Genomic DNA, 21,596 nt, shown 5'->3' on the forward strand with positions numbered 1-21,596 from the left:
CACCTGTGTAACATATTACTATTTAAACCTGGCAGCCACAGTGGTGCATCAACCGCTCTGCTGGCGAGAGCCAGGTTTTTGCAAGCCTGATGTATATTCCCACTGGAATGGCCTTTTTGTCTGTGCTTACTTCGGGCGAAAGGAATTAGGTTCTCCTACAGAGGATCAGGTATTGGCGAGCTTCCTGTCACCTGGGCGAGGGAGGCAACGCCGGCACGGCGAGCAGGAACAGGAGCTGGCGGCGCGATCAGGTTACAGCGGGGAACTCGGATGAGCTTCTTCGCACAGGCACCCAGGGCGAGGGAGGATCCTCCACGCCCCTTCACCCATTGTCAGGGGCACCTCGGCAGTTTCCGCTCGCGCTTCGGCTCCTTTCGGCCGGCCACTCTCCGCCCTGTGGGAGAAAGTCGGGGAGCTTCGGCAGCGCCGCCGCCGAGCCTTCCGGGACTCGCTCTAGAGTTCGGCGCACCCAACCGCACCACTTACCTGGGAGAAGCGGCGATCTCCGGTTCCGCCACCGGCTCCTTCCTGGAAAGAAGCATCAACCACCTGATTGAACTCCTCGCGGCGGGTCAGTATAGAAACTCCGCTCGGAGTTGAAGCAAAAGCAGGCGGGCGAGCCTTGCAGACTGAGCGGTGGGGTCGGGGGAGGGAGAGAGATAAGGAGAACTTGCTGCTCATTAAAAGGCAAAGAGACTTGCGCGCGCCGGGGAGTTGAGGGAAAGAAACTAGATGTATAGTTTGGCTGGGTTTTGTACTTTTGCAACCGGGATGGGAAAGCAGTAGCGGGATGGGAAAGCACTGCAGATCTGCTAACTTTGCACCCAGTAAATAGGGTCTGGGTGAGAGAGTGATATCTGAAAATATCGGCAGGCGGGGGGAGGTTAACCGTAGGAATCCCTGGATCCATCTGTCCAGGAAGCTGGATGGAACGTTAGACGCTGATAAGATTCCCGAGTGGCGGGGGGCGGGGGGGGGGGGGCGGAGAGAGAGAATAGCAGAAAGTACTGTAAACTCCCGGCTGGGTGGGGGTGGCGGCTGGATGTTTGACGGGAGGGGCACTCACTAAAAAGGAGGGGGGGGGTCTACAGAGTGCAGCCGAGGATGCCGCCTCACTCGCTCCCGCTTTTGTCTCCCGCAGGCTGCGTGTTTGTGCGCGCGCGGTGTGTCCAGCTCACCCCCCCCCCCGCCGGCGCCTCCTCTCCTCAGCCGCCCGGCCGGCCAGCCAGCCAGCCCACCGGCTTCTGGAAGCTTGTCCGCGCCCGGGAGCGAAGTTAAAGAGGGCGCGAAGTTTCCCGCAACTTTCTCTCACCCCGCGCCGGGAACATGGCCACCGGGGGCTACCGGGCCAGCGGCGTCAGCACCACCACAGACTTCCTGGAGGAGTGGAAAGCCAAGCGGGAGAAGATGCGGGCGAAGCAGGCGCCGAGTACTACAGCGGCGGCCGGGGGGCTGGCGACGGCCGCAGGGGATTGCAAAGCCCCCGGGGCCGCCGCCGCCGCCGCCAATACTACTGCTACTACTACAACTACTACTGCTAGCACCGCCACCGCCGAAGTCAACAACAACGGCAGCGGCGCCGGCACGAACTGCGTCCCTGTGGGCAGGAGCGCGCCCAAGGAGCCCCAGCCGAGCACCCCGGCAGCCGGAGCCCGAGCAGGAGTGGCGGAGCCGGGGCCCAAAGGCGTCGTGGCACCGGGCTCCCCTGAGGAGGAGAAAGTGGCGGCCAAGGGCAAGGGCTCGTCGTCCGGCCCCAGCGCCCGGAAAGGGAAAGGGCAGATCGAGAAGAGGAAGCTGAGGGAGAAGAGGCGCTCGACAGGTGTGGTGAACATCCCCACTGCGGAGGTGAGAGGGCGCCGCGCGCCGCAATTGGGGAGGGGGGGTGGGGAGCTGGGATGGGGGGGAGCGCGCGCGTGACTGGCTCTTTTGAAACACAGCCCAACGGCTGCTGCACCTGATGGAAGAGCCGGGCGGCTTCCTGGGCGACGGTGGCTCCTCCTCCCCGCTCCCTCCGAGGGACTCGCCAGGGTTGCTTCGACAGGTCAAAAGGGAGGAGGCTGTTTACCTACAAGCTGCTGTTGCTGCTCCCGGGAGGGGATGGGGCTACTTCAGGTTGCAAAACCTGCAAAGTGTCCTGTTCCGGAAGAGTCAGACGAGAGAGGTCTGTTGTGCTGCTTCAGAGATGGCAGCCTAAGCTATGCAAATTGGATTTAAATGTGTAGGAGCAGCAGAAGCCCTTCTGGTGGTTTCTGTGTGTTTTTACCCTTGAGAGAGAATGGCTAAAGCCTCATTTTTATTTGAACGGAGGTCATGACCATGGAAGAGTTCTTATGACTTTTTTTGTGTGTGTGTGTGTGTGTGTGTATGTGTCTATATATAAAATGGTAAATACATATATTCTTCTTTGGCGATCACTCATAGCCAAGTAAGATTGTCTTCCATAAACATGGTCTTAACAGTGAGTCTGTAAGTGACTGTGGAGGCCAATTCTGGATCCACACCTCTGCGTCTGAGTGTCTTCAAAGCCCATAACACCTTTGGTAAAGGCTGTTCTCCAATTGGAGCGCTCGCAGGCAAGTGTTTCCCAATTGTTGGTGTTTATACTACATTTTTTAAAAATTGCCTTGAGACAGTCTTTTTTTTTTAAAAAAAAAAAACAACCTCTTTTGTTTACCACCAGCATTACGCTTTCCATTTTAAAGTTCGGAATAGAGTAGTTGCCTTGGAAGATGATAATCAGATATACGTGTGTGTGTGTATATGTGTGTGTATATTTGTATATATATATGTTTGGGGGTTGTTGCCCTTCAGATGCTGTGGGACTAAAGCTCAGATCATTGGTCATGCTGACTGGGGCTGATGGGAGCTGGAGTCTTAACAGCATATTGAAAACCACAAGTTCCCTACCACTAATCTACTGGAATAATACAGTATGCTTATAAGGGTTTTAAATAGTAAGATGTGGTACACTCTGCTGCGTGTTTTGGTATTGGTAAGTAAAGCAACTGTAGCTTCTGACAGAAACTGATTTTTCTGTCCTGGTATGCAGTGGTAAGTTCCAGAGAAATGAAGGGGCTTACTTTGAGTAAGCTTAGGAACATAGGAAGCTGCCTTGGTACCAAGTCTGAACAACAGTCCATCCTGGTTTAGTTTTATATATACTGACAGGTAGCCATTTGTCCAGGGGTTCCATCAGGGAATCTTTTCCAGACCTACCAGGAGATGCTGAGGATTGAACCTGGGACCTTTTGTATGCAGATGCTGCAGGCCTTTCCTTCACGATTACAAAGCATGAATGTAATTGTGGTCTGTATCACATATGGGTTTCCTTTTTCTGTATGGTTTGCCTGCAACAAGAGAGGTCTAAGAGAGCATTGATGCAATGAAAATAGTATTACTCTACAAGTTATTTACACTCAAGTAAAAACAGGCAAGGGTTCTTGTGGAACCTTGAAGACTAGCACTCTTGTTACGGAATCTACTTCTTCCTGTGCGTGAAGTGCTTCTGAACTGCAGGAATATAATCCCATTTTCTTTTTGGGGGAAGAGATAGCAAACATACTGTCAGAAGGAAAGGAAATGCACAGATGGTGATAGTTATATTAACAGTGGCCATTCACACACACAAAATAATAGTTGACATTTTGCCATTGTTAAGCTAATTAAGTCGTGTAGTATGGTTCCCCCCCCCTTTAAATCCTTTGATATTGAAATAGTTATCAGGCAACACTTTCAAAGCAGGACATAAAGATTCATGGACACTGAATTTTTCTGCTCTTTTGCAGTTCCCCCTTATGTGTCAGACACTTCCTATAACATTTTTTTTTTTAAATCTTATCAGAGCCAAAACAGCAAAGAAAGGAAATTGAGGTATCTGTTCAGGTGAAAATGTAATGTAGTTCTGAATCCAAAGCAATTTCTTTCACTGGAAAAAAATGCAGTGGTTTGAAGAAAGGAGAAAAAAATATTTTTGTTAGCCAATGTAGCTGTCTTCTGTGGGTTTCTACTAGTATAAAAATCTGGCATTAATTTAAAAATGCTCTTAAAGGAATGCAAAAGCATGATAATAATATCTTCAGTGTTTTCAAGCTAAGAGGAAGAAGATTTAGGGGGAAATCTAGTACTGTACATGTCTTCACAAGTTTCTTCTCAAGATCCCGAAAGGAAACAATAAATGTAGCTACCTTAACCATTTTATTTTCTTGGGTTTGTAAACTGCAGACACACCTTTCATCACCAGAAATCAGTCTTTTTCTTCCTTTTACTTCATCATTATTTTGCAGCTACCATTCTGTTATGTCAGGATCCTGCCCAAGTGAGAAGTACAAGAAGCTGCTAGCCTGGTATAGTCTTCTCTGACAGACAACACTTCTCCACATTAACTGACCTGATTCTTTAAACTGGAGTGAGTCATGGACTTTCTTTATGCAAAAGAAATAGAAAAAAGAACAAACAGTGATGACCATTGGAAAGCAAAATAATTGTAGCGATTAGTTAATAACATACCATTGGTGCTAACAGAAACATCCTGGCATTCTTAAACTAATCAACACACAATGTGTTAACTGTAATCTTGATTAAATCCACAGGTAACAGACTTGAATTGCCTGGTGCAGCAGTATGCTTGCCACTTGAAGGGCAAAGGAAAAACTCGTGAAAACAAACTTTGCTTGCTGGGAAGGCAGCAGGTGTAGAAACTTGCTACTTAAAAATAGTGCAAACATTGCTTGTGTAAACCCTCAGTGAATATGCACTGTTTTAATAGAGTTTATCTTCTCTTGAAATGTGCTTCTAAAAACACTTTTGTCAGCTCCCTTGGCCAGTAAAGCGAGATGTGTGCCGCAACCCCAGAGTGCCACAACCCCAGTTAAGGACTTAACTGCCAGGGGTCCTTTAAAAAGGTAAAGGTACCCCTGACCATTAGGTCTAGTCGCAGATGACTCTGGGGTTGCTGCGCTCATAATCGCTCTATAGGCTGAGGGAGCCGCCGTTTGTCCGCAGACAGCTTCCGGGTCATGTGGCCACATTTACCTTTTTATAAAAACATAGTGCAAAGGAAAATCAACCCTCTGTAAGTGAAAATTGATATATTGTTTATCTATTTGGTGTAAGATGCTTTTCTTACAGTATAAGGCAGCTTGCAAGACATTTAAATACAATAACATGGAAAAATGTTATTGGAGTATGGTAGTGGGCAAAGTTGTGTACATTACTGCCCCATTCCCAAGGTCCTCTTCAGATGTTCCAGCTGGAACTACTACTACTGGAACAAAAATATTAGGCTTTAAAAAGTCAGAACATCTGAAGACTCAGAGGAACACGAACACATTTATTGCCTCATTTTTTCTTGCATCCGCCAACAGGACCCAGAAGCTGTGAGAGGCAACAGCCACATAGATGCAGGTGTCCTGCCTTATGAAGGACTACCATCTGGCATCTTCAGTATCCATTTCTAGGTCAGGATAATTTCTTCTGATATCTGCTGCAGCCCAGAGATTCAATTTCAGAATATTCGGATGTTCTGACTTTTTAAGGCCTGATATTTTTGTGATTCTACTTTGAATCTTTAGGCATTTAGAGGACACAGGGAAGCTGAGGACAATTATTTGTGCTTCATCTTTAAAATATGCTGAGTAACTTATAAGCTCCCCTGATCTCAGTTTTTCACTTTTATATGCACTCTATTGAACATCAGCTGGGGCTTTATATTTATGCTTCCTCTGTTACAAAGGCACCAGCATAGCAACTAGAAGACAGCTGTGCTGAATCTCCACCCCCCCCCCAAACGCTCCTTACCTCCAAAACTTCATTCAGTTGAACTCAATGATACTGGCAAAACTTTCTCTTACCTTCACTGAACAGGTTTTTCCAGCCTTTCAGTGGAACTGTTTTCCCCTTTTCAGCATATCTTAGTGCTGTTTGTAAAGAAGAAATCAGTTGTGCTCGCTATCTCACCATTAATGTAATTCTGTCTTCAATAATGATGATTTTTTTCCCCTAGCAGTTTAAAAGTTGCTCTGAAGCCTTTGTAGTTTAAAGTATTGTGGGCCATAACGAGATGTCTGGACTCTGGAGGACCAAATTCAGCCCTAGGGCTGTTATGGTGAATTTGGTATATAAATAGGAATTATTATAAGCAGGGAGAAATAAGAGTAGCACATGAAGAGGCTGAAATAAACCCATTACACTTTTCTTTGGTGATTGAGACCACCAAAGGCCGGAGCAGTTAAGGGTTTCACACACAGGCGGTAGACTTGGAGGAAGGTTTTTAACAGGAGGGAGGAAAGAGGTGGCACCATGTCGCTATTCTAGGAGTTGCACATTGGGGAGCAAAAGTGTGAAAAGGACCTATAAAGATAGCAGGCTATGATGAGGTCAAAATTAAAAGTTATACATAAATATGTTGGAGTGGGTGAACTGAGGAGGTACTTGAACTTAAAGATATGGAATTTGTCTTGGATGTAGAAGTTTGTGAGAAGACTATGCAGGGATTTGTTGTCTGAATGATGGACAAAGTGAATGATGTTGGCTCAAAGTTCTTAATAGATAAAGTTATTTTGTCTGTTGATGCCATCCTCTTAAGATGCTATATAATATACTATATTTCATATTAGGGCCCAATACATGCTCTGTTTCAATTTGGAATTAGAATAAACTACAAACCTGTATCAACTGAGTTCATCTGTATACATCAGGTATGCAGAAAATTGCCCTCCAGATACTGCTAAACTACAGCAGTCATCATCTCAAACCATTCGCCATGCTTACTGGGGCTTATGGGAGTTGTAATTCAACAACATCTGGAGGGCCAAAGGTTCTCCACAAGTTATCTATCTACTGGTACATAGCTGGAATTGTATTCTACACTTTCCCTGAAGAACTGAGATCAGCATTATAAGTTCTCAGTAATAAAGGTAAATGGCAAGACAGTTGCTACATCATGGCAAACTGTGGTATGTTTTCACATGATATACATGGATTTAAATTAGCCTGAGCAAGTCTCAGCCTGAACTTATTTTGGTAGCATTTACTTTCAGTTCCTTTTCAAGTCAGCTTGTTGTTTTATCCAATCCTTGGATTGTGGTTTATGTGTATCATTTTAAACCATGGTTTAGCATGATCTATACTAGAAATGTAGCAAGTGACTTACCTGAAGCTAGCTCACCATTGAATTCAACAACTGAGCAAGGATTCATGCCCAACCCTCCCAAGCTTGCTACTGTTTATTTGAAAATGAATCTTGCGATTAAACATTATAAGATTACTGCTTGAGTATTCACAACAAAGTTAGAACAAGTATGGCTTGGTAGATCGTGTTGGAACTTGTATCCAAAATTTGGTGTCAGATACCAAGTATACTTTGTGGTAGATTTTAAGGCCCGTGGTATACAAGCACATGCATCTTGTGTTGCTCATAATTCTACATGAAGTTTGTAACCCCAATCCATATAACCCTTTCCCCACAATATTCGCCTGCTTGTATCTATCATGGTAATGAATTCTGGACTAGTTCGTGGCCATACATATTTTCATCAGCAATTTTAAGTATTCTTATAAATTCAAAGTTTCCTGTATTAACTGCAGAACTGAACTAAGCTTGCAATGAGTAGGGTTCAGTCCAGCTTTTCAAAAATTCAAATTAAAGCTTAGGCTTACCGTACCATCCTATACCTGTTTACTTAGATTTAGATTTATTTCACTGTTTAATCAGAAGTTGTATGATAGAGGTATCTTATTTAAGTCATACTTGGAGCAGAGCCACTGAACTCACTAGTCTTAAATTAGTCAATTGATTTTTAGTGTTTCTGCTCTGAGTAGTTGGCTGCAACTACAAAGTTGAAAGAGAACCATCAACCACCTGCTACTGTGGGAAATATACTACAGCACTCCTAATAGGATGGTAGACCACATTTGCTTTAAAACCTTTAACAAATTAGGCCCTACATCCTTGTGAGGCAGTATGTTTCACTGTCAAACATGGTTCAGCTGAGTTTTTTGCAAGGTAAAATTTTATAGTATTGCAACCCCAGATTAATCTGTTAATCTGCCATTAAAAGATTAGAAATTGTAATTGCCTTTGGGATGCCATTTCTAAACACATAATGTTATATTAGATTGCAAGTCAGATTACAACATTTTGGAAGTGGTATATCCTAATTTTGGACATGGGACAACATGATGACTCAACAAGTAGAGGAATGGAATAAGGAAGTACAGGGGTTCCTTGGTTGCTTAACTTATTGTTATCAACAGGTATGTCTATAATTGTGGTTTCTTAATTATATGTTAAATTAGCTGAAATACACTCTAAAACTGAACCAAATGCTGAAGTAAGTGTGTTGGAAGCCACATGAGCAATTCCTGTATCTCAGTGATCTTGAGTAGAAAAAATTCCATTTCAAAAGTACCGGTAATTTGTTTTTATTGCTAGTTATTTTTAAGGTGTTTATTTTTCTTTTTCGTACATTGCTTTGATATTTCTAATATAAAGTGATTCAGCAAATAATAAACAAATTATCCAGATAGTGCATTGCCTCTTAATCTATGTTTCAATTAGTGTTGGTGGCAGAACCAATTACTAGATTAATACTTTCAAAAACATAGGAACAACCATGATTGCTTCTTTGCACCTATAACTCCTGGTTCAACCTGTCATCTTTCTTGTAACTGATGAACTTAATCAGCTATTTCCAACAAGCAAGGTAAAAAGGTAATAGCTTTCCTAACTTTTGTCCCCAACACACAGAGGTACATTTAGGTGGTACATGGAAGTTCTATTTAGATATCATGCCTGTTAACAGACCCAGGTTGTCCAGTGTTTTTAAAAAGCAATTTATTCTAACTTGCCCAGGCCAGCATCATTCATAGGTAGTAATTGCACTTTAGGAAGGTGATAATTGCACTTGGTGATTATATTTACACTATATATTTGCACAAAGTACTATATATTTGCACAAAGTACTATATGATTTCTATTATAATTGCTAGTGTTTGTTATGAAGGCTACCTAGGTCAACATGGCTGTGGGAAGACTTGAACAGTAGTGGGTATATCCTGCAATTCCTATATACTTGTGGCTTCAAGCCTTCACATGCAAATGAGATGCATGCATTTTATTTCTGAATATTTACTTTATTTCTGTATGTATTTTCTAAAGACTCCATATTAGTTACATTTGGATAATTTGTTGATTCATTTTTAGTTTCTATTTCTATTAAATACTTTGGGGTTCTCTTAAAAACAACCCAGTTCAGCTTCCATATCAGAAGGCATTAATGTCTTTTATCACAGAAAATATTTTAGCAGTGGAGAGTAGTTTTAGTGGAGTCATTTAACAATCCATATGGATTATGTTGTGCCTAAGGAAGGAATGGAATAAAAATGGATATTTTACTTGAGTCTGATGCTGCTGGCCCAGTTCCTATATAAAACTAAACCATGGCTTGAGCCTGCTCAAGCCACAAAGTTACACCACCCCCTCACTTCTCTTCTCTGCTGGGGGTGGGGAAGATGAGCAGCATTTGCTTCTACTTATAAACTTAATAGAATTTCATATTGTGTTTAAATGGTGGTTTATTCAAACAATCCAGAATCAAATCATACTGATTTGTTAACATGGTATTCAACTGGTGGGTTTGGACACAGTAGTGTAGGGTTACCAGACGTCCCCGTTTCCCGGGGACAGTCCCCAGATTTGCGAGTAAGTCCCCGGACAAATTCCATCCCCGGAATGTCCCCAGATTTCATCTAATGTCCCCAGGGAACGCAGCAGCAGCAGTCTCAGCAGCCCGGAGCAGTTGGCTCTGGTTGGCTTCAGGAACTGCTCGGAAGTCCCCATATGATGGTGGTACAGGGGCTGTAAGATGCAGCTTCCGGGCTGCCTCCACCTTCCCTGACCCCAGCAACTAAGCTGTGAAGGGAGGCTTCACACTGCCTATCAGAGCTTGCATGCAAGCAGGAGGGGGCAGGGATCTCTCAGGCAACTGGAAGCCTCCCTTCCCAGCTGAGGGATCCCCGCCCCCTCCTGCTTGCATGCAAGTAGGAATGGGATTGGGGCTGCTGTGGTGGGAAGGGAGGCATCGGGCTGCCCAAGTCTTGCCGGGTTCCACCCTCCTTTCTTCTTCATTAGTGCTGTTGCTTGACTAATAGTGCAATCCCCATGCATATTTTTTCAGAAGTAAGTCCTTATTGAGTTCATTGGCACTTACTTTTAGGGAGCTGGATAAGGGATTGTAGTGCAACTCTTATATAGCTTATAAACTTGTGGCAATAATTCCTGGAGGAATTCCCCTAATACTTTGGCATGATTGTGGGATCTTATGCTGAAACTGGATGAACTACAAAACTCTCATTTTAAAATAACTAGGTTAATGGCTGCCTGCAAATAGACCAATTTAGCTTTTGAGCTGCTTATACCACTCCCTCAGGTGTGACTGCAACAATAATCCTAAATAATTACTGTACTGTAGTTTCTTTCAAAGAGATTATAGAACTGCTTAAAGTGAAATCCTTCCTTTTTTTTCCTTTTCTTTTTTCCTGGCAACTATTTTGGTAAAGCAGCAATGGTCAGTCTCCAAGACTTGGAACTTTACACTTTAACCCTATGAACACATATACTTAAAATTGCATTAAAATGGCTAATCCTTGGAACTTTTTATAGCACACCATTTTGCCTTTTGCAAAATGCAGCTTTGCAATAAGGAAAACAAGAAATAGTAACTTTTGCTAGGATTTTATGTGCACTGAACGATTCACAGAATAGAGAGTAGAGGCCCAACAATTAAACTAGTCAACATACCTAAAAAAGCATAACAAAACCACAATATTAGCTTAAAACAGAATTTATTCCCTCCAAAGTTTCTTGCAGGCATCGACTGTAGATCCATTGGTCAGAGATCTGGATGACCATAGACAGAGCAGGTCATCTAAAGGTCTCTGCTGAGTGAATATGATCATGTGTGAAGAAGTGGTACTTAACACATTCTGTCTCTAGACCATTTTGGTCTTTACAATGGTACCTCGGGTTACAAACACCTAAAGTTACAAACACTTTGGGTTACAGACTCCGCTAACCTGGAAGTAGTACCTCGGGTTAAGAACTTTACCTGAGGATGAGAAAAGAAATCAATTGCCAGTGGCTCGGTGGCAGCAGGAGGCCCCATTAGGTAAAGTGGTACCTCAGGTTAAGAATGGTTTGAGGTTAAGAACGGACCTCTAGAATAGAGATATGAAGGCCCGGGGAAAAACTGGAAAAATTAGGGAAAAACCATTTCCCCCGTTTTTTTCCTGAAGCCTTTTTTGTCCCGTCCCCCCCGAAAAATTAAAAAAATTGTTTCAATCCTAGCAAACATTCAGTTTTTAGAAGTCCATAATAACTGTGATAATGACAGACACAACAGAGTAGATGCAGAAGCAGAGACTGAAACTGATACTGATCATTACAGCTCAGGAAATGATTCTGATTAAATTTCATGCCCATTCATTGAAATTTAGTCCCACTTCCTTCTTCAGTTCTTTTTATGAGAATGTTTTGTTTTGTGGATTTTTTTTTTGTTCCACATAAACAGTTCAGGAGATTGTTGCTCCATTTGTTACAAATACAAATAAATATTATTTTAAAAGTAAGTTCTGTTTGTATTAATTGTTTGGATACACTATATTTTTAATATGCTAGTTGTGATAATTTTATGCCCATTAAAATTGTCCATAGTTATATTTTATGTTTCTAAAGTAACAGAATGACTCAATCTGGAAAAGAAAAAAGAATGCTATTGTAGCATTTTTCAATTTTTTCAAAAATTCCGTTTCCCCCCGAAAACCCCCAGAAAAAACGGGGTTTTTTTTCTGAGCTTCAAAATTTCCGTAAATTTTACATCTCTACTCCGGAATGAATTAAGTTCGTAATCAGAGGTACCACTGTACTTTGAATTGGGTGGGGTCTGGAAGCCAACTGAGAAGCAGTGAAGGTGATACAAAATTGGATAAGCATTAGTAAAAGTGCTTTTTTACTTACCAAGTAACTGTAAGAGGAGTTAGGTAGTATTCAAACTCCATTCAAAAGCTGTTTTCTATGCAGTCCAGCTTCTGTAGCAAGTGCAAATACCGGTAGCTATTTAGCATTCATGCTACCCCTTTCTCTATGACTCAGCCTCAGGGTAAGAAAAAAGTAAATAAAATGAGCTAAGCATTTATCCAGAGATGACCATACTTAAATAATATTGAAAATCTACTGACACTTGAGCTGTAACATTAATTTACTAGATCTTGATGACTGCACTGAGAAGACAAATAATAGAGAGCTCTTTGCATAACAAAGACTACTCCTGGCACAAATAACTACCATAGCTTAACATTATTATTAGGTTAGTTTGATGTTGGAAATTGTGCTGCAAATCAGATCGCTATTTTACAGCAACATATTAATGGTAGATCTGGCTACAAATAGCCTATTAAGCTTTCTAAATCGAAATCAGTTTAATTGCAAATAACCCTGGGTATGATCCTTAGTCCTAAGCCAACTTGCTTTGTAAATAATTTTTATTAAAACTGGGCCTTTCAATGTGTTTTTAGGACTGAGATGCTAGAAAATCATGGTTAGCTGTGACTGATATGCCTCCTTCTGAATTCTAAATCTAGGGCCTCCTCCATTTTTTGAGTGAATGAAAATTTAATTGCTGTAGTATGTGTGTTGCTCTGTGATATTCTAATGAAGTTATTGACCTAATATGGATATTGGAATTTTGACCAACACAGCTACCTTTTGTTTTTTGTGTTACATCTGCCTGTAATTTAAGTACTGGTAGCACCAACCTTTTAATGACCAATTTATTGTCAGCACCTTTTAAGGCCCACATGGATGGGAAAGTGGGGTGAAAAAACACTTTAATAAACTATAAAGTAGAACAACTCCATAATCTACTTGGGTGTAATGAAACAGTGAAGTGAAAATAATTGCAGCAAAGTGTTACCACAAGAGAAATTCCATCTACCAAGTATACATTATACCAGTGGTGGCGAACCTATGGCACGGGTGCCAGAGTGGGCACGCAGAGCCCTCTCTGTGGCACGCGCCATCACGCCAGCAGTGCCGTTGTTTGGGGTTTTCAAATTGGCCAGCAGCTTCCCCCCACGCCTCCTTGTGAGTAAACTGCTCCCACCCGGCCGGCAGCAGCTTAGAGGCAGTTTATCTCCCCAAAGCAGCTATATTCCTGCCCCCCCCCCTGCCCCTGGTCATTGGTGGGGTTTTTTACAGCCAGCAGGCTGTAGTTTGTGTGATTGGTGGCTTTGTCAAGGGTTTTCGTTGATTGGTTGCTGCCTGCGATCCTTGAGACTATGTGTTGTTTCTGCTCCTTGTGCCATAGGAAGCGTTTATAATTCATGTGAGTGTTATTCTCCCCCCCAAAAAACAACTGTGTTCCTAGCCCCCCCAAAAAAGCTCTGCTAGTCTTGGCAACCCCCTCCCCCAAAAAACTCTGGGCAATGCCCCCCCAAGCTCTATGTGTTGTTTCTGCTCCGTGTTTATAATGCGTGTGAGTGTTTTTCTCCCCACCAAAAAAACTACTGTGATCCAAGCCCCTCAAAAAAGCTCTGGAAGTCTTGGCAACCCCCCCAAAAAAAACCCTCTGGAAATGTCCCCCAAAACTCTGTGTTGTTTCTGCTCCGCGTGCCATAGGAAGTGTTTATAAGGCGTGTGAGTGTTTCCCCCCCCCAAAAAAACAACTGTGTTCCAAGCCCCCCCCCAACAACTCAGGGCAGCCCCCCCACTCATTTTATTACGGTATATTAATTATTATCCCATATTAAATTCCCGTGTTGGCACTTTGCGATAAATTAGTAGGTTTTGGGTTGCAGTTTGGGCACTCGGTCTCCAAAAGGTTCGCCACCACTGCATTATACAGTATCTTGCAATCCTGTGTACACTTATGAAGGAATAAATCCCATTAGAGTTGGCAGGACTTGTTTTTGAGTAAACATGTATTTATTATTGTAATTTTCTTCAACCTTTCTTCCAAGAAGTTCAAGGTGATGTACATGGCTCTCATTTGAAACTCCCAATTAGCATAAGCAGTTTCTGAGCTCTGGGCGCAGTACTGCACCTATAATTTCAGATTAAAACTGCAGAGTGGAAGGAAAGGAGGACCTTTTTCTGCCTCCCCACTTTGAGCTACTCTCTGAAGACTGGAGAAGAGACCCTCTTAAGGATATTAGGGGCAGCAAAAGGAGTGGACCACGTGAAAAAGGAACATAAGACTTTAGCTGCAGTTCATTCATTTTCCAGCCTTGTATTCTTGTTATTTAAAAAGTGTGCCTAGACATTCTGTTGTTGCATCCATAACCTAGGTTTAAGGTGCCACTTAGCCCCTAGCTTTCATATCTCTTGTTTCTAACACGGATGGTTCTCCCACTCCCCATATTATCCTTACAAGAACCCTGCAAGGTAGTTATAGGTAGGTAGCCGTGTTGGTCTGCCATAGTCAAAACAAAATAAAATAAAAAATTCCTTCCAGTAGCACCTTAGAGACTGTGCTACTGGAAGGAATTTTTTATTTTATTTTGTCCTGCAAGGTAGATTAGGCTTGAAAGTCATTCTGGTTCAAAGTTTGCCCAATGAGCGTCATAGCAGAATAGGGATTTAAATTCTGGTCTTCCAGAAGACCAACATTCCTAGTCCAACATGCTGAGCAATAACCCTGGCTCTGTCATAGGATCATATTGTAAAATACCGGTACTATAAAATACCCTGTTGTCCTTGTATTGCAGAGATGTCTACTTCTTGCTTTATTTGGTTACAAGCTTCTGGTTCTTGCATTTCTATCTCAGATAAAACAACACAAAATTAATAAAAGATATAAAAATAATGTAATGGGCTCCTTCCCCGCTCCTCTTAATGAAGCAATGGATGTTCCTTCTGAAGCAAAAAAGCCTTAAAAAGAGAAAAGAAGGAAACGAGGGGTTGGAAGGAAAATTGAGTATTTCTACTCAAGCCAAAGAGCTTATCACCAAAGTTGACTGTTGCTTTTCATTTAAATGCTGCTTATTTAAATAGCAATGTACTAAAACTTACATTTTAAAGTAAACTTGAAAGTCAGAGTGTAGCAGTGAAGTGGCACTTCCCTTTAGATATGTTTTTCTTTCAAGGATGAAACAAAAAAAGTGCTTTAAAGGGTACTTAGAAGTTATTACAGTAGGGGCTGTTTATTTAAACAAAAGCATGTTCTCCCTGCAGTCACTTGTAAAGAATGCTAAGGCCAAATTACTTTGTATGATGGCTTTTTACACACACACAGTGTAATGACGTTTTTTGGGCCTGCATGTTCAACTTTGTGGAGGACTCTCTCCTCTTTCCTGCATTGAAGACTTAATTGAACAAACAGCATTGTATTAAACAGAATTTTTTAAGTGAAAAGTAGAGCAGGCATCATATGCTTCATTTCAGGCTGGAAGAGGAAAGTCTGGGGACACTATGCACTATATGGGATTTCTAGCTGCCAAAGCAGGGAGGGGAACAGAGAACCAAATATGACCCTCCAGGTCTTTTTATTTGCCCCTCAGAACCTGTTTCAGGCCACACTCCCTGACCAGCTATACCCTCTCCCCCAGGCCACAATATTTAAGTGAATTACACTGCATGAATGATAGCAGCAGCAGCATCTACCGGTAATTTTTTACCCACCCTTCACCATGAGGTCCCAGGGTGGGCTATAACAGTTTTAAAATTCTTGTTTAGTCGGTGTTTGACTATTTGTGACCCCATGGACCAGAGCATGCCAGGCACACCTGTCTTCCACTGCCTCCCGCAGTTTGGTCAGACTCATGTTGGTAGCTTCAAGAACACTGTCCAACCATTTGTCCTCTGTCGTCCCCTTCTCCTTGTGCCCTCCATCTTTCCCAACGCCAGGGTCTTTTCCAGGGAGCCTTCTCTTCTCATGAGGTGGCCAAAGTATTGGAGCCTCAGCTTCAGGATCTGTCTTTCCAGTGAGCACTCAGGGCTGATTTCCTTCAGAATGGATAGGTTTGATCTTCTTGCAGTCCATGGGACTCTCAAGAGTCTCCTCCAGCACCATAATTCAAAAGCATCAATTCTTCAGCGATCAGCCTTCTTTATGGTCCAGCTCTCACTTCCATACATCACTACTGGGGAAACCATAGCTTTAACTATACGGACCTTTGTCGGCAAGGTGATGTCTCTGCTTTTTAAGATGCTGTCTAGGTTTGTCATTGCTTTTCTCCCAAGAAACAGGCATCTTCTAATTTCGTGACTGCTGTTCACCATCTGCAGTGATCATGGAACCCAAGAAAGTAAAATCTCTCACTGCCTCCATTTCTTCCCCTTCTATTTGCCAGGAGGTGATGGGACCAGTGGCCATGATCTTAGTTTTTTTGATGTTGAGCTTCAGACCATATTTTGCACTCTCCTCTTTCACCCTCATTAAAAGGTTATTTAATTCCTCCTAACTTTCTGCCATCAAGGTTGTGTCATCAGCATATCTGAGGTTGTTGATATTTCTTCCGGCAATCTTAAGTTTAAAAATACATCATTGCAAAGAATTGAAAAACAGTACATTCAAGAGGATACATCTCAAATGTCAAAGAGTGACCAGGGTAAAGAGTCAAAACAAAATAAAAAATAAAAAATCCTTCCAGTAGCAGCTTAGAGACCAACTAAGTTTGTTCTTGGTATGAGCTTTCGTGTGCATGCACCTTTGGAGTTGAAGTCAAGCAGCTGAAGTTACAGCACCAGCTGTGGCTAGGGTTACTGATATGGGAGAGACATGCTTTACTGCAGCTGTGGGAGGATGGAGTCCTGTTGTGTTGCTGCAGATGCAGAGTTTCTTCTCTCTTCTTTCCTCCCAGTGGTTATTCCTCCTCTGGCTACTGCTGTGGATACACAACCTGTCTGACTCCAGGCACTGTGGTCATCTGTAAGGGATTTCCCAAACCGGGGTTTTAAGGTCAATTATAATCTGTTAAAACCAACCTCAGTACAAGTAGGGTGCATGCATGCAGAGTGCAATAGAATGCAGTAGTTCCTGATGGGAAGAATGTAAATCTGCTGAAATTCATGAAACTATCTTGTAACACATGACTGACCTCTCTGACTTGTGAGTTTTACCCAACAATTCTTACACTTGCACAACACATTTCAGGCTAGTGATTCTTCTTCATTTATTGAATTTATATACAGCCCTATACCCGGAGGTATCTTAGCACCACATTACACATTTTTCTTGCGTTGGGCCATCAACCAGACTGGTGTTGCTAAAACATTTCCTTTCCATACATTGTTCCTTCCTCGTGGTAGGGTGCTATAATCTGAATGGGCTGTTACTGACATCTAGGTTAGGACAATGAAATAAGTTAACATCTTGGGGTTAAAGTTAACACCTTAAACCCTTTTTTTAAAAAGAAAAGAAAAGGCCATTCTGAAATACCTATGAGATGTTCATTGTGATGATGGGCATTCCACCTTATCAAAATGGAATGGCAGAAGTATAACTGGGAACTTCTTGAATCTCCCTTAGCTGCGTACACCTCTTTGATGGAGCCCCATCTGCCTGCCAAGAATCCTGGAGAAACAGGCTATGTAGGTATAGCTATCACACAAAAGTTATTGTTAAATAACAGAGTAATCATTAAAATTATTCATACAATCTTGTAAGCTGCTGATACAGCACCTTTCTCCCCTCTTAGTGGCTGTTGATGTGGAAAAATGCTTACTGACCTTTTTTTTAAAAGAAAAAGAAAAAAGAATGCACAACTTGGAAAGCATTGTTTCCTCTCATCAGTTTTACTGTGGTTACAACATTGTCTGAGACGTGGCATTGCACTAATGCAAATGTAGGTTAGAGGTTTTGAGCAGAGAGGGTTCTCTTACCTGATAAAGATTCGGCTTTCGTTTCAGCTTCTGGCTCAAATAACATGCTGTACCAAAATGGTTTTCAGGCAAGTGTTCCTTTTTGTTGTTGTAATTGTTTGGATATTTTAAGTTTATTGGAATCAGATTGAGTTTTGTCACTGTGCCTTTTTAAAAAAAACTTTAGTTATCTGCTTCTAGGGTAAAATGTCTAGGCTGAGGACCAAACCTCCTGTGTGCCAGACTCTGCATTTGCTACTCACACTGTATGTGTTATCTGCCTCACATGGCCACATCTGTGCACCCCACCAGTGGCTAGATGGTAGTACCAGCTTCAGTGGCCACAGTATGAGCAGTCACAGGAACTGACCCCAAGCTAGGACTTGTGTTAACTGACCCAAATATGCTCAGTTAAGCTGCATGTGGAATTTAGTTTTGCTTAAATTTAGCTTTCCTTGTCAAATCATACTTTCACATTTTTCTGGAAAACTGCATTCTGCTCAGGATGCCTTTATCAAGTTTCAAATACTGAAGTGATGTTACCTGAATGTTGTTTATCTTGCATTAATGGTTTTACCTCGGGGTGGGGGTGGCTTTAAACAGCCCTATGCATTACTTTTGTTGTGAAGCACAAAATTAACATTCCCCACCCACTCCATTTCAGGGTGTGCAATTACTGATATATTTGGATTAAAAATAGACCAAACCATTTTTTTTTTAAATCCCAAAACACTCTGAGCATAAAAGGTTTTACTTTTAAAACTCAAACATAGCACTATAATGACTACAGGAATAAAATGGAGTTTGCTTCTGCTGCCTAGGTGCTAAACATATTTACACGAAACCAATCTGTGTGTGGAGGAAATGCATGAATCCACCACCCTTCCACATTTAGGAGATCACGAAGTGTTACATTTGCACCAGGCCAAAGGGCCAATCACAATAAGTGGGATTTTATGATCAGTACAGGAAGCATCGTGTTTCTTCCAACTTGCGGAGAGTCCATACCAGGTAAGGTTGGGGAGACAGCTGGGTATGCCTGTGCTGGGCCTCAGAGGGCTAACCTGGCTGGAGACCCCAGCCAGGGACCAGGAGGTTTTTTGTTTGAGTTTATAACTTTATTCTAACAAGACTTTCGTCCCAGGCCTTAGACAAGCTCTGGACAGGCCTGGTCCACACTGTTGCTTTTTCCTAAGATGGTAAGGTGGCTGCAATGGGCCAGGAAAAGCTTCAGTAATTTTTCAACATGGTCTCTTAGGCAGTATAGTGTAATGGTTATGTTGTTGGACTAGGGCAGTTTTTCAGCTCAACCGACCTCACTGAGTTGTTCTGAAATGAAATGTATGCCACCTTAAGCTCCTTGGAAGAAAAGTGGGATATAAGTGTAATAAATAAATACATACCTGGGACCCTTAGGCACAAGAAAACATCTGTAGCCTCACCACCGTCACATGGAGGAAGGGCAAATGAATGAGCCTGGGGGGGGGGCAAGTCTCTTAAAAGTGAGAAATCCTGTTAGCTCTTTAACCAGCACCATGCACATTATTTTACAACATGAAATTTTATTTTATTACTTTAATTTAATTTTAGCTGTATGCTGTCTTCAAACCAGTGCAGATGGCATAGGTGATTTAAGTGGTTTAGGGTTTTAACAATTGGTGTCAGTGAATCTGAATATTAATGACAAACCAATACAGAAAGCACAAAGGTGTTGATACTTGTATTTCTATGCAGTTTTACTTAGGCTGCTCCTCTTCCCAGGGGGGCAGGATTGCAGGCAGGCCTTGTGCTCTCCCCGTGAACAGCGGGGGGCATGGCAAAGCCGCCCACGTCACTGGGAGTCCTGGTCGCATTACGCTCCCCGGCCAACTAGTCTGGTTGACCGGGGGGCATGGCTTCTCCTTTTTAAATTGAAGTGCCGCTGGGAGGCTCCTTCTCCTTACCTCTTCCTTCGACCGATCTCCTGCCCTATTTTCATGTGTTTGCCATCTTGGCCATGCTATGGACCACGGTTGGTTGCCTGTTGAGGGGGCCAGGTAGAATGTTTCCACTTGGCAAATTGGCACCAGCCATGTGGTTTCCGCCTGCCTCATAGCAATCGTCACAACTTTGTAAGGTTTGATGGTTAGGCATTGGTAAAACCTGGTTTTGGAGGTGAGGTTGTGGCCTTCACCTGCCCCTCCTCTTTAAGGGTATTCCGTTAAAGGGATCTGGGGGTGTGGATCCTGTCCAAAGCCTGGGTATGGGCTAGGGCCATGTCACGACCCCATCGGGGACCCTGGGGGGGCTCGCAGTTGATGTACATCAACAGGGCTTCCCCTACTGGTGGTTGACCCTTAGGAGACTACCTGCATGGCAGGCAGGAGTCAGATATAGTTGGTTCAGTTCCAGTGCCTAAGCCAATACCTCTCACATCTGTAACCAATAAAGTTGTGGCCTTAATTATCCCATTAACCCAAAATATTGGTGTCTGTGTGTTTTCTTATCCAAGAAATGGGGGTGGGCTCGGGGCCTTCCCATGCAAGTGACATACACACACACACTTTACAGATCTTTCACATTCTTTATCAGGCTCTCTACAACCATATCACATTTGCTTTCAGGGAAGTGGTCTCTAACTGCTTTAAAAACAAGAGATAATGCAGAGAGACACTGTGTTTTCTGAAATTGTGTGTGTTGTTGTTTTTTTTATAAAAAAAATCCAGCTATATCTGTACTTTTACTTAAAAGGGTTTCCCAAATGAATGCATTTGAAACAAAGCAGGCAACAGTGAACTGTCATGCTGAAATAAACCAGTAATAAAGATCTAGAAAAGAGACAAAACAAAAGTGAGGGGTGCACAGTAGTTGATGTAAAACGGTGTATCTTGTAAACTCTTGTGTTAACTGTGACCATATTCCAGACCTATGTTTTACTGAAAACACAATCTTTGAGGCATGTCCTCGGTTGGCTCAAAGTTCAGGCAAATATTTATAATCTATGTTTATACTTGGGTTTATGTTTATATTGAAGCATTCTATAGTGAAACAAACTGCATGGACAAACAGGGCGACTTGGTTACTTCCACTGATTTTATTTATTTATTCCTTCAACCAAGGAGAAACCCCAAGACTGTATCTCTCATGCATATACTGAGCTACCTTAAGCCTTGGAATCTGCAAAGAATTTGGCAGTTTGAAAATGTAGCTTTTTAAAGGGCAACTGCTGGGTGGGTTGTATTTAAAAAGACCCTTAAATCAGAAGGGGGTGGGAAGGCTACCAATGACCAGGGTGCATGTTTTGGGGGTGATCCAAATGCCTCATCTTTCCACTCCCCTGGCAACTTAGACTAAGGTTACCAGATTTTTTTCAATGAATCCAGGGACACTTTTCAACTTCCTACTAAATAGATGGTCCATGACAGTTCAACTGGGCAACCTCCGTATTTTGATAATTTACTGTTATCCTGTGTTGATTTGCTTTCTCATAGAATTTCATGAGTGAAATTGTGTTTGGATTATCCAAATCCATACTTCCAGGATTTGATTTTTTAGTTTTTGTTTTTTTAAAGATTGTTTTTATTTTTATTATTAACAAACCTGCAAAGGACAAATGTGTATAACTATTACCTGTAGCTACTTTGCCTGACAACCCAGCTGGGATTTGTCCAGTGCCTGATATATGTTAACAAATATCCAATCATTGTTGGAATAAAGTAAGTGCAAAGGATCAGGTGGCATTTCACAACTGTTGGAAGGGGAG

The 21,596-nt window shown here is 42.4% G+C and overlaps 1 protein-coding gene across 1 annotated transcript in view; it reads left to right on the forward strand.

The window, feature by feature from the left end:
• The first annotated feature begins 1,222 nt into the window (after positions 1 to 1,222).
• The window catches only part of PAWR (pro-apoptotic WT1 regulator), a 60,152-nt gene continuing 39,778 nt past the window's right edge, over positions 1,223 to 21,596 (forward strand). Inside the window, exon 1 of the mRNA XM_033161728.1 lies at positions 1,223 to 1,845. Within this exon, the coding sequence (XP_033017619.1) occupies positions 1,327 to 1,845 (519 nt within the window). The 5' untranslated portion in view covers positions 1,223 to 1,326. The remainder of the gene's footprint in view (positions 1,846 to 21,596) is intronic.

Source organism: Lacerta agilis, chromosome 10, assembly GCF_009819535.1.
Source record: "Lacerta agilis isolate rLacAgi1 chromosome 10, rLacAgi1.pri, whole genome shotgun sequence".
Classification (NCBI taxonomy): domain Eukaryota; kingdom Metazoa; phylum Chordata; class Lepidosauria; order Squamata; family Lacertidae; genus Lacerta; species Lacerta agilis.